This window comes from Capricornis sumatraensis, chromosome 9 (genome assembly GCF_032405125.1).
Source record: "Capricornis sumatraensis isolate serow.1 chromosome 9, serow.2, whole genome shotgun sequence".
Classification (NCBI taxonomy): Eukaryota; Metazoa; Chordata; class Mammalia; order Artiodactyla; family Bovidae; genus Capricornis; species Capricornis sumatraensis.
In genome coordinates this window covers 44,133,031-44,147,217 of record NC_091077.1, presented here as the reverse complement: position 1 = coordinate 44,147,217, position 14,187 = coordinate 44,133,031, and the positions used below count along the sequence as shown (strand labels likewise).

Here is a 14,187-nt window from a genome sequence, read left to right as displayed (position 1 = left end):
GCTTACATTGGCTGCTGCCACTTATTTTTTCCTTCTTTTCTTTTGTTGTTTTTCAGCCTCTAAGTTGTGTTTAACTCTTTGAGACCCCATGGACTGCAGCACACCAGGCTTCCCCGTCCTTCCTTTAGCCTACTAAAATCTCTTTTACTTCCGCCATTCTCCTGAACTTGTTTCTCCAAGGTCATTACCTCCCATGCCATAAGAGGCTTCATTTGAGTTCTCTACTGTTTCTGCTGTTTTAAAGAATTTTTATTTTTTCCTTCTGGAAGCACCATTTTTTCCTTCCTTGACTGTTACATTGTTTTTATTTTCTACACACCTTTTCTTGTCTCGGATTCTCAACATTCCAAAGTTGCCCTTTGGGAAAGCTTGTCTTCTCTTATCTCTTAAATTTGAGTTCATTTTTTAAGCCAGTGCTTCTCTCTTCTTTTCTTCTTTGATGAAATTTTCCTCCATGCTTTGGACTTTAGCTGTTAGACAGCTATTCAATCTTTCTCTCCTGTCTTGGCCTCCTTTGGGTTTTGGTTTTTGTCTCTTCATTGCTTCTTAGGTGGGTCTCTGTTTGGGTTTCTCCCTGCCTCTTCAGATATGTCTGAAGCCATATTTATCAAACTTAACTTCTATTAGTAGTATCACTGTTCTTCCTGGCCAATTGTAGAATCCCAATTATCTTTCACTTTTTTCTCTCATGTTCTTTTTAACCACAAAACTACATGCAAGACTTTGAAAATTTCTTGAAAATGTTTGTTCCATTGTTTCCATTTCTGCCACTTTGAGCTTTAGTAATTGTAATATACAGTCCTTACTCTGACTTTCTGTCTGGAGTCTCCCTGCTCATCTGTCTTCTGTATTGCTGTCATAGTCTTTGCTTTAATCCTTTGTCTTCATAATTTCTTTCTAAGAAGTTTTCAGGCCCCTAAAAAGAGTAGTGTACAAATTTAACATTTTAAATGTTAGTCTGTATACAAGCCAGTTTCAGCCTCTCCCACTACAGATTGACCACTTTTCCCAAACTGATTTCCCTAAGCCATACCCTTTCGTATTCTTTCATCTCTGTAAACTTTCATAGAATGTGTTTCTCCTTCCTCTTCAGTTATATACAAATTCTGTTTTTTCTTAGAATCCCACTGAAATCCTTTCCCCCCTTGTATCAGGTCATCAGACCACAATGATGACTCATTGCTTTCATTTTTCAGTTGCCATGTACGTAAAAAGTCTAAGGGAGCATATATCTTTACTTTTAAATCCTCAGAAATGTATGGCATGTTAATACCTGGAAGAGATCTTAAGATTTTCTTGTATTTAATTATTTCTATGATGTTACTGACCATTTATTATATTGAGTGAAAGTCGCTCAGTCATGTCTGACTCTTTGCGACCCCATGGACTATTCAGTCCACAGAATTCTCCAGGCCAGAATACTGGAGTGGGTAGCCTTTCCCTTCTCCAGGGGATCTTCCCAACCCAGGGATCAAAACCAGGTCTCCCGCACTGCAGGCAGATTCTTTACCAGCTGAGCCACAAGGGAAGCCATTTATTATATATTTTATGTATATATATGACTTGGCACATGGCCTTGGGTGTAATAGATGCTCAGTCATTTGACAGTAGGGAGTTAAATAGATTTTTTATTGAGAGGATTTTGGTGTTTAAGGTGTAAAATGCCAACAGTGAAAACCTGGGGCATATAAGTTTCTGTTTCTTTTCCCTTCCCTATGTGCAGCGTATAAGGAAGCTCAGGTTCACATTGCCTTTGTGTTTTCTTCATACTTGTAGTCATATTTTTTCTGGGAACCTCATCACAAACTTAAAGGAAATAAAAAGGTTTTTTTAGTCTAAAAGTAATATATTTATTGTAAGAAATGATTTATTAATTCACAGCTTACTGTGGACCTACTGTGTGTGAAGCACCAGGGATATCGTGGTGATAACAGTGTTAGTGTTGCACCCTTTGAGCTGACATTTTTGAGCACAATGTAGGAAATAATCAACTATATACAATTACTTCAGAAAGTGAAATACTATTAAAGACATAAAGCGTGGTAAGAGGATAAAGAGCAAGCTGAGTGCAGGTGACCTTTTCAAGAGATTCAAGTGGTAGAAGCTATATCAAGTGTTCTCTTCTCTTCTTCCTTCAGTCATTCTGTTGGCCAAAGGTTAACTATCTCTGAGAGATTTTTCCATAAACAAACATTTATGAGGACATACACTGATTTGTATTTGGCATTTAACAGTAACTGGGGGTATCATTTCATTTCAGAAGGTAACTTTTTTATTTTTCTGTTTGCTTGGTGTTCCATTGTATGAGTGTCTGGTAATTTAATTAATCCTATGTTGTTGATGTTTAGGTTGTTTTCATTTTTTTAGTGTGCATCCCTTGAACATGTATCTTTACATAACTATGTGGGTATAGCTATAGGATAAATTCCTAAAGGTTATACCACCTTTAATTCATTGTATTTTCTCAATCTACTTGACAGCTGGCTTTGAACTACGTGTCAGAGATAAAATACTTCTTCCTTATTCTGGGTCTGATACCTCTCTACTTCCTGCGTCTCTTACATATACATTGTGATTGTATCCAAACTTCCACTTGGACATACTTGGCATATGATTAGACAGAAGGCATTCAATGAAATCAGACATGTAGTCTTACTTGTCTGTCTTCCTCAATGTGTGCATTTGATACCTTTCTTCTGATTTTTCTCCACTTGATCAAAATTTCAGATCAGTGAATGGACTCTGTAGAGAAACTACCCAGAATCAAATTCTGTGTCCTTTACTAATTAAGTATATGACCTTGAGTAAATAGCTTAATCTCTGTGCTTCAGTTTTATCCTACATAGAGTCAGGATAATAATGGTATCTACCTCATAATGTCATTATGACTACTAGCTGAGTAACAGAGGTAAAATAGCACAGTATCTGGCCCATTAAAGGTACACAGTAAAAGCTGGCTTCTTTTCTTATTGTTATCCCCCTTTCCCACTCCCGTAGCAAGCTCTTCCTTAATAGCATTTTACTATGTGCCCTGTATTTGGTTACAGGCTGATTTCTATAACTATTCACAGGCCTTAGCACCTTAACTCTAACCTCCTTGAAGTCAGAGTGTAAACTGTCTTCCTGTTACCTACCCCATAGTGCCTTGCACACGTGCTTAATTAATATTGATTAAATATGTACACCTTTGGAGGAGCAGTCAGAAAACCAGCATTTATAATACAGATCTGGTTTTTAGCTGTGTAATTTTTATCCTTGACCTGCTTGAAAACAAACTGTAATAATTACATTTCAGGAGATGACGCATTCATGGCCTCCCCCTCTAACGGCTATTCATACACCATGCAAAACAGAACCTTCCAAATTTCCTTTTCCAACTAAGGTAAGTAAATAAAATGTGTCTTTATACTGTAAGAAAACTCTAAATGGCTTGACTAAAATCATGTGAATTCAGAATTATCTTGCCATTCCCATTTTAGTGGGAGATAGATAACAAATAAGTGAATGAATAGGTAACTTCAGATAGTGATAATTACTATGAAGAAAATAAAACTAGACTGTAGAATTGAGATTGACTTAGATTGACAGAAACTTGGAAAATCTTTGAAGGCGACTTGTGGTAGAGACCTAGAGGTCATCACTGCTTGTTGTGAACTATTATGATATTCTTGGCCACAAATGGTAAGGGTTTCCCAAACTGAATGAGGAAGTTGTTTCCAGAGGACGCAACAACCATACTTACAGCCTGTGGTAATGGTTCTTCAGACAATAATTCCAAGCTCATCTAAAATCAACAGATTTGTTTTTTTAAACATTAATTTATCCTTATACCAATAATGCAAGAAGGACCCCTAATAATAGCTTTCTCCATATTCTGCCTCCTCCATCTTACCAGAGCTACTTCATGCATACATTTACAAGTCTTTTCAAATGCATTTATATGTACATATAATGGAATCATTACGTATAAACATTTTCTCATTTAATTTCTGTATCGATTTATTCTGTATTTTTAATCAGTCAGCAATAAATCTTAGATACTTTCTCATGTTATTATATATAATATATTACATATAGAGGTATTCAGTTCTTTTAATTGCGTCCATTTTATATCTTAATTTAAATTTATTTAGCCATTTCCCTTTGATATTTATCTTGTTGCCAGGTTTTCATTTCTATAAACATTAATGTAGTAGATAACTTTTATTCATGCCTTCCTGTGTGCATATGAGTTTCTTTTGTGTAAAAAGCAAGAAATAAAATTGTTGAATATTGAGAGTATATAGTTATTAACTATACTATAGTATATACTATACTATATACTATAATAGTTAACTATATACTCTCAAATTTCCTCTGTGGTAATTGTACTACTCAATACTTGCACTTGTATTTCCTTTTATTCCTTACATGCACACTGCTATTTGTTATTTTAAGCACCAATCTTTTGAGTAGGAAATAGTATTCTATTTCCTAGATTGCCGGGGAGGTTCATCATCTTTACAGATTTGTCATCCATTTAATGTCTATGTGGATTAATTGGCCTATTTCTTCTGCCCTTTGGGCTATACCTTTTGCCTAATGAGTTTTAGGGAAATTTCTGTTTTTGTTTTATGTTGTTTTGTTTGAATTCTGGATTTTAATAATTTATTCCACATACTGCAAATGTTTCTCCCACTTAGTGCCCATTTAAGTTTTATGGTCTAAAAGATTTTGTTTGATGAATAAATTTATCTTTTTCTTATACAAAGCTTTTGCTTTTTAATGTCTTGTTAAAGAAGGTTTTTCCATCTCCAGGATCATAACTTCTCATTTTTCTTTTAATGTGATTGCAGTTTTATTTCCTTTGTTTATATTTAGCTCCATTTATTTTTGTGAGTGATACAAGGTAGAGAGAAAACTCTCTGCATGTATGTGTGTCATACCACTCTTACTTTTTAAGTCAGCTATGTTTACACATTAAAAATGCACATATAATATACAGCCCGAGTTTTGATAGACATATGCACCTTTGTAAGCACCATGTTAATTAAGAATTAGAACATTTCCTTCAACCCACAAAGTTTCCTCAAGTTCCTTTCCAGTCCACCTCACCCCACCACTGGCCCCACACAATTGCTATCTGTTCTATGTCACTATAGGTAAGTTTTGCTTTCTCTTGAATTTCATATAAATGTAATCCATACAATGTATATATATTTTTGGCATATCTATTTGTATTCTTCTGCTCAGTATATACTTTTAGAATTCTTCCATGTTCTTGAATGTATCAGTTATGTTTTTCCTTATATTCATAATTCATTTTTATTTCTATTGTATAAAAATACCAAAATTTATTTATTCATTCACCTGTTGATAAACATTGAGTTGTTTCTAGATTTGACCTATTAAGAATTGAGTATTTATGAACATTGACTAACAGTTCTTTGTGTGAACTTGTATTTTCTTTTCTTACGGGTATACTGAGTCATACAGTAAAAAAGTAGAATTTCTGGATTATGTATCAAGTGTGTGCTAAATTGGTTGTACCACACTCCTTCCTGATTCACTCCCATTTCCCAGCCGTGTATAATGGTTTCATTTATTTTCAGTTCAGTTCAGTCGCTCAGTTATGTCTGACTCTCTACGACCCCATGGACTGTAGCACGCCAGGCTTCCCTGTTCATCACCAACTCCCGGAGCTTACTCAAACTTATGTCCATTGAGTCAGTGATGCCATCCAACCATCTCATCCTCTGTCATCCCGTTCTCCTCTCACCTTCAATCTTTCCTATCATCAGAGTCCTTTCTAGTGAGTCAGTTCTTTGTATCAGGTGGCCAAAGTGTTGGAGTTTCAGCTTCAGCATCAGTCCTTCCAATGAGTATTCAGGACTGATTTCATTTGTTTTACATCCTACATTTGGTATTGTTATTCTTTTTAGTTTCAGCCATTTTACTGGGCATTAGCAGTATCTCATACTGGTTTTAATTTGTATTTCCCTGATGTCTAATGACACTGAACCTGTTTATGAGCTTATTGGCCATTCTTTTTGAAATATTAGTTCAGATTTTTCACCTTTGCCCTGGAGGGGTGTGAGGGGGGCAGTGATGCCAGAGTTGATAGGTTTCTTTTTTCCTTTTTTTCTAATAATGTCTTTGGTTTGATATCAGGATAGTGCTGGCTTCTTAAAAGGAGCAAGAAAATGTTCCCTTCATCTCTATTTTCTGAAATAGTTTGTGAAATATTAATTCTTCCTTGTGTGTTTAATATAACTCAACAGTGAAGCTATCTGTACCTCTAGTATTCTCGACTGGAAGATTTAAAATTACAAACTAAATTTATTATTTCTTTATTAAATATAAAGCTATTCAGATTTTCTATTTCTTATGTCAGTTTTGGTAATTTTTTTCTTTTCAGTCAGATTTATTGGCCCAGTGTCATTAATAAGCTATACTTATTCTTTAATGTCTGTAAGATCTACAGTTCTCTTTCCTCTGCTACTGATTATTTGTAGTTTCTCTTTTTGTTTTCCTTGATCTGTCTAGCTGGTCATTTATCAGTTTTATTGTCAGTTCCAAGAACCATCCTTTAGCTTTTTCAGTTTTCTATTTCCTTGATTTTTGCTTTTAGTGTGATTATTTTCTTCTTTCTGCCTATTTTGGGTTTCATTTGCTTTTCTTCTGATTTATGGATTTGATCATAGATTATAAAATTTCTTGTTTTAAGTGTTTAAGACTATCAGTTTCCCTTTAAGCCCTTTTTAAAAATATATCTCACAGATTGTGATATATTGTGTTTTTATTATCATGCAGTGCAAAATATTTCCCTAATTTCTTCTGTGACTTCTTCTTAGAACCATGGATTACTTAGAAGCATGTAGTTTTATTTTCAAGTATTTGAGGATTTTCCAGGGGGGAAATGGCAACCCACTCTGGTATTCTTGCCTAGGAAATTTCATGGACAGAGAAGTCTGATGGGCTACAGTCCAAAGTGATTCAGTTTTATATACATTCATCTTCATATTCTTTTCCATATGGTTTATCATGTGATATTGAATATAGTTCCCTATGCTATACAGTAGGACCTTGTTGTTTATCCATTCTGTTTATAATAGTTTGTATCTGCTAATCCCAGACTCCCAGTCCATCCCTCTCCTGCCCCCTCCCCCTTGGCAATCACAGTGCTGTTCTTTATGTCTGTGATTTGGTTCCTGTTTCATAGATAAGTTCATTTGTGTCATGTTTTAGGTTTCACATGTAAGTGATGTCATATAGTATTTGACAATATATTCTTTTTTAAATTTTTATTCATTTGACTGCATCTTGTCTTAGTTGTGGCACATGGGATCTTTGTTTCGACATGCAGTGCTTGGACTCTCTTAATTGTGGTGGGAGTAGGGGGCTCAGTAGTTGTAGCACATGGGCTTAGTTGGCTTAGTTGCCATCCAGCATGAGGGATCTTAGTTCCCTGACCAGGGATTGAACCCATGTCCACTGCTTTGCAAGGGGGATTCTGAACCTCTGGACCACCAGGGAAATTTTGACAATGTATTCTTTATTGGTGATATTTTTAGTTGCAAAGATGAGAGCAAGAGAAGGTTGCAGTGGGCTAAAAAGGTATTAGAGGCAGTGATTATATAAACGGAGATTTTGTTTTGAGGCACTGTCTGTAGAAGGGAGCAGAGAAATGTGGTGGTGCCAAAAAAGGGTCTGATGATATTGCCTGGGGACTATTTTTTATAAGATGAGGGCATTTTATCAATATCTATGTAAATTTGTTAAAAAGGAAAAGCAAGCGATAAGTGGGAAAGAAAGAAGGTAATCTTAGGAAATCTTCACAAGAGGAATTGAAATTTATGCCCAAGTAGAGAATATTTGCCTTGAAACACAATTAGTACTTCCCAGCTGGCTCAGTGGGTAAAAAATCCACCTGCAGTTCAGGAGATCCTTAAGTCAGGACGATGCCCTGGAGGACAGCATGGCTACCAGCTCCAGTATTCTTGCCTGGAAAGTCCCATGGACAGAGGAGCCTGGTGGGCTATATAGTGTCCATGTGGTCACAAAGAGTTGGACACAACTGAAGTGCCTGAGCATGCATGCACAGAGCACAGTTATGTCATTCTTTTTCACAGGAGGGAAAGCAGAGTGAATGAGTGTGCTTAGGGATAAGTTGGTAGATTTTCCAGTAGTAGTTTGAAGTGAACTAAAGCTTTTGACTACCTTTACTCATATTCAACTGTATGTTTTGAACAATCCCTGGCAGTGTTCTTGGTGCTGTAGGTGTACCACTGAGCCATTTAGATGATGCCAATAGAATAGTTTCTGGCACATAATAGCTATTCGGTAAATGTTTGTTGACTGAATTTAGATATATTAATATATACTCAGGTAACTCTGTTTACCTGAGTAAACAATGGAAACAGTGGGAACGGTGAGAGACTTTATTTTCTTGGGCTCCAAAATCACTGCAGTTGGTGACTACAGCCATGAAATTGAAAGATGCTTGCTCCTTGGAAGAAAAGCTGTGACCAGCCTTGAGAGCATATTAAAAAGCAGAGACATTACTTTGCCAACAAAGGTCCAGGTAGTCAAAGCTGTGGTTTTCCAGTAGTTGTGTATGGGTGAAAGAGTTGGACCCTAAAGAAAGCTGAGCACTGAAGAATTGATGCTCTTGAACTGTGGTGTTGGAGAAGACTCTTGAGAGTCCCTTGGACTGTAGGGATATCCAGCCAGTCAATACTAAAGGAAATCAGTCTTGAATATTCATTGGAAGGACTGATGCTGAAGCACCAATACTTTAGCCACCTCACACGAAGAACAGACTGATTAGAAAAGACCCTGATGTAGGAAAGATTGAAGCCAGGGAGAGAAGGGGATGACAGAGGATGAGATGGTTGGGTGGCATCACTGACTTGATGGACAAGGAAACCTGGCATGCTACAGTCCATGGGGTCATAAAGAGTTGGACACAACCAAACTGAACTCAACTGTGTTTAGATTTTTTTTTTTTCTGAAACAGCTCAGTTAGCTACTTACTGATTATTGCTTTGGCTAGGTTACTTTTACAGGGTTTTGGGGTTTTTTTGGCCCCACCATGTGACATGCTAGATCTTAAGTTCCCTGACCAGGAATCAAACCCTCACATTTTATGATCACATTTTATGTCTGGTATGTGAGGTATCCAAAGAGAAATTTAGGTCTTTTCAATATGGAAAAGTTGATAGTTATTCTTGTTCATTTGTTCTTCCTAGCTGTGGCTTATTGCAGTTTTAAGTGTGCTTTGTTAAGATTATTTATGGGTTGTGTTAACTGATTTTAATTCAGCTAATCTTCACCAATGCACAGATGGCTTAAAAGACATACGTGCAATGAAACTATCAAAAGAAAATAACACACAAATCCTTCTCTGACCAAACAAGAAAATGGCAAAGTTGAGATTGTCCTTCTCCAAGTATGAGCTCTTTATCTGCCACTGCATGGTAGAAACAAAGATGCCATAAGCATAAAAAAATCCAGATTATCAGCAGTAATTTGACATGCATTTTTATCATTAATCTTGCATTTAGTGTATATAGCATATACCTTGAGATAGTAACTGATAAAATGATGAAAGCATCATAATTTGTACTTAGTGACATTTTGAATTATGTGGTATTCAGTACAACCTTTTGGAGAAGGCAATGGCAGTCCACTCCAGTACTCTTGCCTGGGAAATCCCATGGACGGAGGGGCCTGGTAGGCTGCAGTCCATGGGGTCGCGAAGAGTCGGACACGACTGAGCGACTTCACTTTCACTTTTCACTTTCATGCATTGGAGAAGGAAATGGCAACCCACTCCAGTGTTCTTGCCTGGAGAATCCCAGGGACAGGGAAGCCTGGTGGGCTGCTGTCTATGGGGTCGCACAGAGTCGGACACGACTGAAGGGACTTAGTAGCAGCAGCAGCAGCAGCAATAAAACCTTTAACATAAATCAAGTCTAATAAAATTTTATTAAAAACCTCTTTTGTTGTTTCTCCCAGTGTTCTCCCTTTGTTTAAAAACTTGGTCTTTTTATTGCAAAGAAAATGACTGAAATCCAGTACAAAGAGAGCACAGACTAAAATGCATTCCTTTGTCAGGAAACACTATTGAAATAGAAAGCAAAACTAAAGATTTAAAAAACAAGTATTAAAATAAACCATGCAGTGTACAAGTTAGGTCTATATAGATGAATGAAAGTGTAGGTGCTTCTAGTACTAGTATCAATTTTAAGAGATTGTTTGCTTCTCTTTTCAGTTAGGTGTGTGTGTGTTAGTCCTTTAGTTGTGTCCGACTCTTTGAGACCGCATGGATTGTAGCCCGCAGGTTCCTCTGTCCATGGAATTCTCCAGGCGAGAATACTGGAGTGGGTTGCCATTTCCTCCTCCAGGGAATCTTCCCGACCCAGGGATCAAACCTGGGTCTTCTGCATTGCAGGCAGATTCTTTACCATCTGAGCTACCAGGTTACTTCAGTTATAAAATACTTGAAAAGCTATTTTTGTGTGTGTACCACTCAAAGAAAGATATAACAGAAAAGTTAAGTCCTAAAGTATATTTAATTTCTCCTCCCCCTTCCTTCATGGAAAACTGGTGTGGCACTCCCAAATACTTTTTATATTAACCCAGAAGTTCACTGATTATTTGTTTAATGACAATAAGAGTTAGTGTACTTAAAAGTGAATTAGATACATCCCTGGTGGTTCAGATGGTAACGCATCTGCCTGCAATGCGGGAGACCTGGGTTCAGTCCCTGGGTTGGGAAGATCCCCTGGAAAAGGAAATGGCAACCCACTCCAGTACTCTTGCCTGGAAAATTCTGTGGATGGAGGAGTCTGGTGGGCTACAGTCCATGGGGTTGCAAAGAGTCTGACATGACTGAATGACTTCACTTTCCCTTCCTTTCTGTCCCTCCCTCCCTCTTCTCCTTCCCTCCATCCTTCCTTTTTCCCTTTCCCCTCCCTCTTTCACATGTAAGTCCCAAATAGATTAGATCTTTTCATAGCATATTTAAAATGATAATAATAAATTAAACCCTCTTCTTAGAATAAAAGTGATGTCCTAACAGTGAATGAAAAAGTAACTGCCTCAAGTTAGGAAGGCAGTGTTTTAAAAATAATGTCATCACTATGTGTTTCCATTGTTATTTATTTATGGCTGCTCTGGATCTTTGTTGCTGCACACAGACTTTCTCTATTGTGGTGCGTGGATTTCTCATTGTATTGCTGTGGCTTCTCTTTTTGTGGAGCACAGACTCTAGGGTACATGGGCTTAAGTTGCATGTGGAATCTTCCTGGACGAAGGATCAAACCTGGCCCACCTGCATTGGCAGGTGGATTCTTAACCACTGAACCACCAAGGAAATCCTGTATTTTTATTGTTGTTAAAAACTGTGATGATTGTCATATGTGCAAGCTTTAAAGACTTGGAAACAGAATTTTCTAACTTGAGTGAGTTTTGAACCCATTTCCTAAAAATACTAAACCATAACCTTTTATTTTCTTGAGAAATTGTTTTGTGTCAGTGACCATTGGAAATCTATTAGCTAAATTTCAACAGAAACTTTTGCATATTAATCTGCAAGATTGAAACTTTGGTATCATGGTGTAGTCAGTACAGCATCTCTTCCATTTGTCTAGCTGTGTCTTTGTGATACCCAGTGGAACAATTATCAAACCAGTTTTAGTGTCAGACTGTATTTTTGTGTGTATGTAAGGAAAGCATTGTTGCCATTGATAAATACAATTTTTAAATTACTCTAGAATATTATTTTATCTGAGCCCTTTAAATTTTTAATATTTTGGTCTTACATAATATATACTAGTTAAATAATAATGCAAATGGCAACCCATTTCAATATTCTTGCCTAGAAAATTCCATGGACAGAGAAGCTTGATGGGCTACAGTTCATGGGGTCACAAAAGTCAGGCGCAACTGAGCACACACATATTTGGGAGATACAAATGTAAAAATGTCTTAGTGGTAGGGAGTACATGATCAAAAGAGCTTGGAGACCAGTATCTTTAAGCTGTAGTCATCTCCTATTTGTACCACTGCAGTTATCTCCTGACAGAAATGTCTTTACTTCCATTCTAGATTTCTCAAAGATGTTTTCTACTTAATAGCCAAGGTAATCATCACAGTATGCAGAGGTACTTGTATAATTCTTCAGCGTAGTAAACTGCGCACACACACACACACAAATCTTTAATATGGTCTATAAAAATCAGCTATGTGATTTAGCCTCTTTGGTCCTGAGTTTAATTTCTTAACCCTCTTCCTTCTATACCTTTTCCTCTCGTGGGCTGCCTAGAAGTTCTTTATACTAGCTATGCTCCTATTTCTTGCCTTTACACATGCTTTTCTGTCTACCCTGAACACTTACATTTCTCATCCTTTCCCAGTCTACTTCCTACATATCCTTCAAGTTTCATCCTGAGCAGTACCTACTCAGGGAAGCCTTTGCCCATTTTTCTGGTCAGAGGTGTGTGTGTGTATGTGTATCTGTATGTTTGTTTCTCATGTACACGTGTATGCACACACACATAATAATAATATAATTGTTATTTTTATATTATTTTATAATACCGTGCAAGCATTTACCCTTTGTTGTACTTAACACAGTTGCTATTTTATCTTGATTTGCATGAGTAGTTGCAAAAATACTCATTGATATTAAGTTCCATAAAGACAAAGGCCATGTCAGTTTTTGCTTATTGTGTTTTTCCAGTACTTAGATATGTGAGTGAATGTGTATCAAGGAGTTTGGGTTTCAGCTTTAGTAGGAAAAATGAAGAGCCATTATATGCTCTGTGAAAAATGAGGGAGTATTAATGATATATACTAAGACTTGGACTTTAGAAAGGTCAACTAGAGGCTGTAGTTGAGTGAAAGAAATACTAGAGCCAGGAAGATCTGTTAGATGACCATTGTAAATGAAGAAAGGTGAGAACCTACATCTTTCCAGTACAGATGGAGAGGAGAAGGGGTTGCATATAAGTAGATGGTCTAGACAGAATCCAGTCATATTTGCTTATTTATTTTATAGGCTTTGTTTTTTTTTAGGCCACCTGTGTGGCACATAGGATCTTAATTCCCCAAACAGGGATCAAACTCATGTCCCCTGCATTGGAAACATGGAGTCTTAACCACTGAATCACCAGGGATGTCCCTCCAGTTGCTTTTGGTCACTAGCTGACTATTGTCAGAGGTGAGAAAAAGGAATCAAGAGACTACTTAAAAGCTTAGGTTATTAGACTGTTAGACCATTTACCAGGTAAATAAGTATAAGACAATTAGTCATTCAAGGCTGGGTAGAGAAGTCTTTTCATGTAAAAAAATAAATGTTTGTTTGTCTGCGCTAGGTCATAGTTGGGACATGCAGGATCTAGTTCCCTGACCAGGGATTGAACCCAGACCCCCTATATTGGGAGCACAAAGTCCTAGCCACTGGACCACCAGGGAAATCCTTCTTTTCATTTTTAGTAAGATTCACAGGAATGACCTCTTGGTCACTGATGTATTTAAAGACTTTTTTAAAATAGCTTTGTTGAGATAGAATTCACATATCATACAAATCACCCATTCAGAGTATACAGTTAAATGGTTTTGAGCATATTTATAGATATGTACAGCCAGTATAGCAGTGAATTTTTAAACATTTTGGGAAATCTGTGGTGATCCAATGCTTAGGACTCTGCATTTTCACTGACAAGGGCCTGAATTCAATCCCAGGTCCAGGAACTAAGATCCCACAAACCACATGGCATGGCCGAAAAGAATTTCTTTTTTTAATGTTTAGAATATTTTTATCACCTCAAAAGGAAGCTCCCTACCATTTAGCTGTCAACCTTTTTCCCTCTGTTCCCCTCCCAGTCCTACCCAACCAATATGTCCTCTCTATTGATTTCCCCTTTCTGGATGTTTCATGTAAATGAAATCATATCATATTTTGTATATCTCTTGCAACTGGATTCTTTCTCTTCGCATAATGTTCAAGATTCTTCCATGTTGTAGCATGTATCAGTTCCTTCATTCTTTTTTATGGTCAAATAATAATCCATTGTTTAGAAATATATCATTTTGTTTATACATTCATCACCTGATGGAAGGCTTCCCTAGTGATGCAGGAGATGCAAGAGGTGCAGGTTTGATCCCTGGGGCAGGAAGATCCCCTGGAGAAGGAAATGG

The 14,187-nt window shown here is 37.0% G+C and overlaps 1 protein-coding gene across 1 annotated transcript in view; it reads left to right on the top strand.

Moving 5' to 3' along the window:
- AFF4 (ALF transcription elongation factor 4) overlaps positions 1 to 14,187 on the top strand; it is a 75,641-nt gene that overhangs the window by 33,175 nt on the left and 28,279 nt on the right. Inside the window, exon 5 of the mRNA XM_068979731.1 lies at positions 3,296 to 3,382. Within this exon, the coding sequence (XP_068835832.1) occupies positions 3,296 to 3,382 (87 nt within the window). The remainder of the gene's footprint in view (positions 1 to 3,295; positions 3,383 to 14,187) is intronic.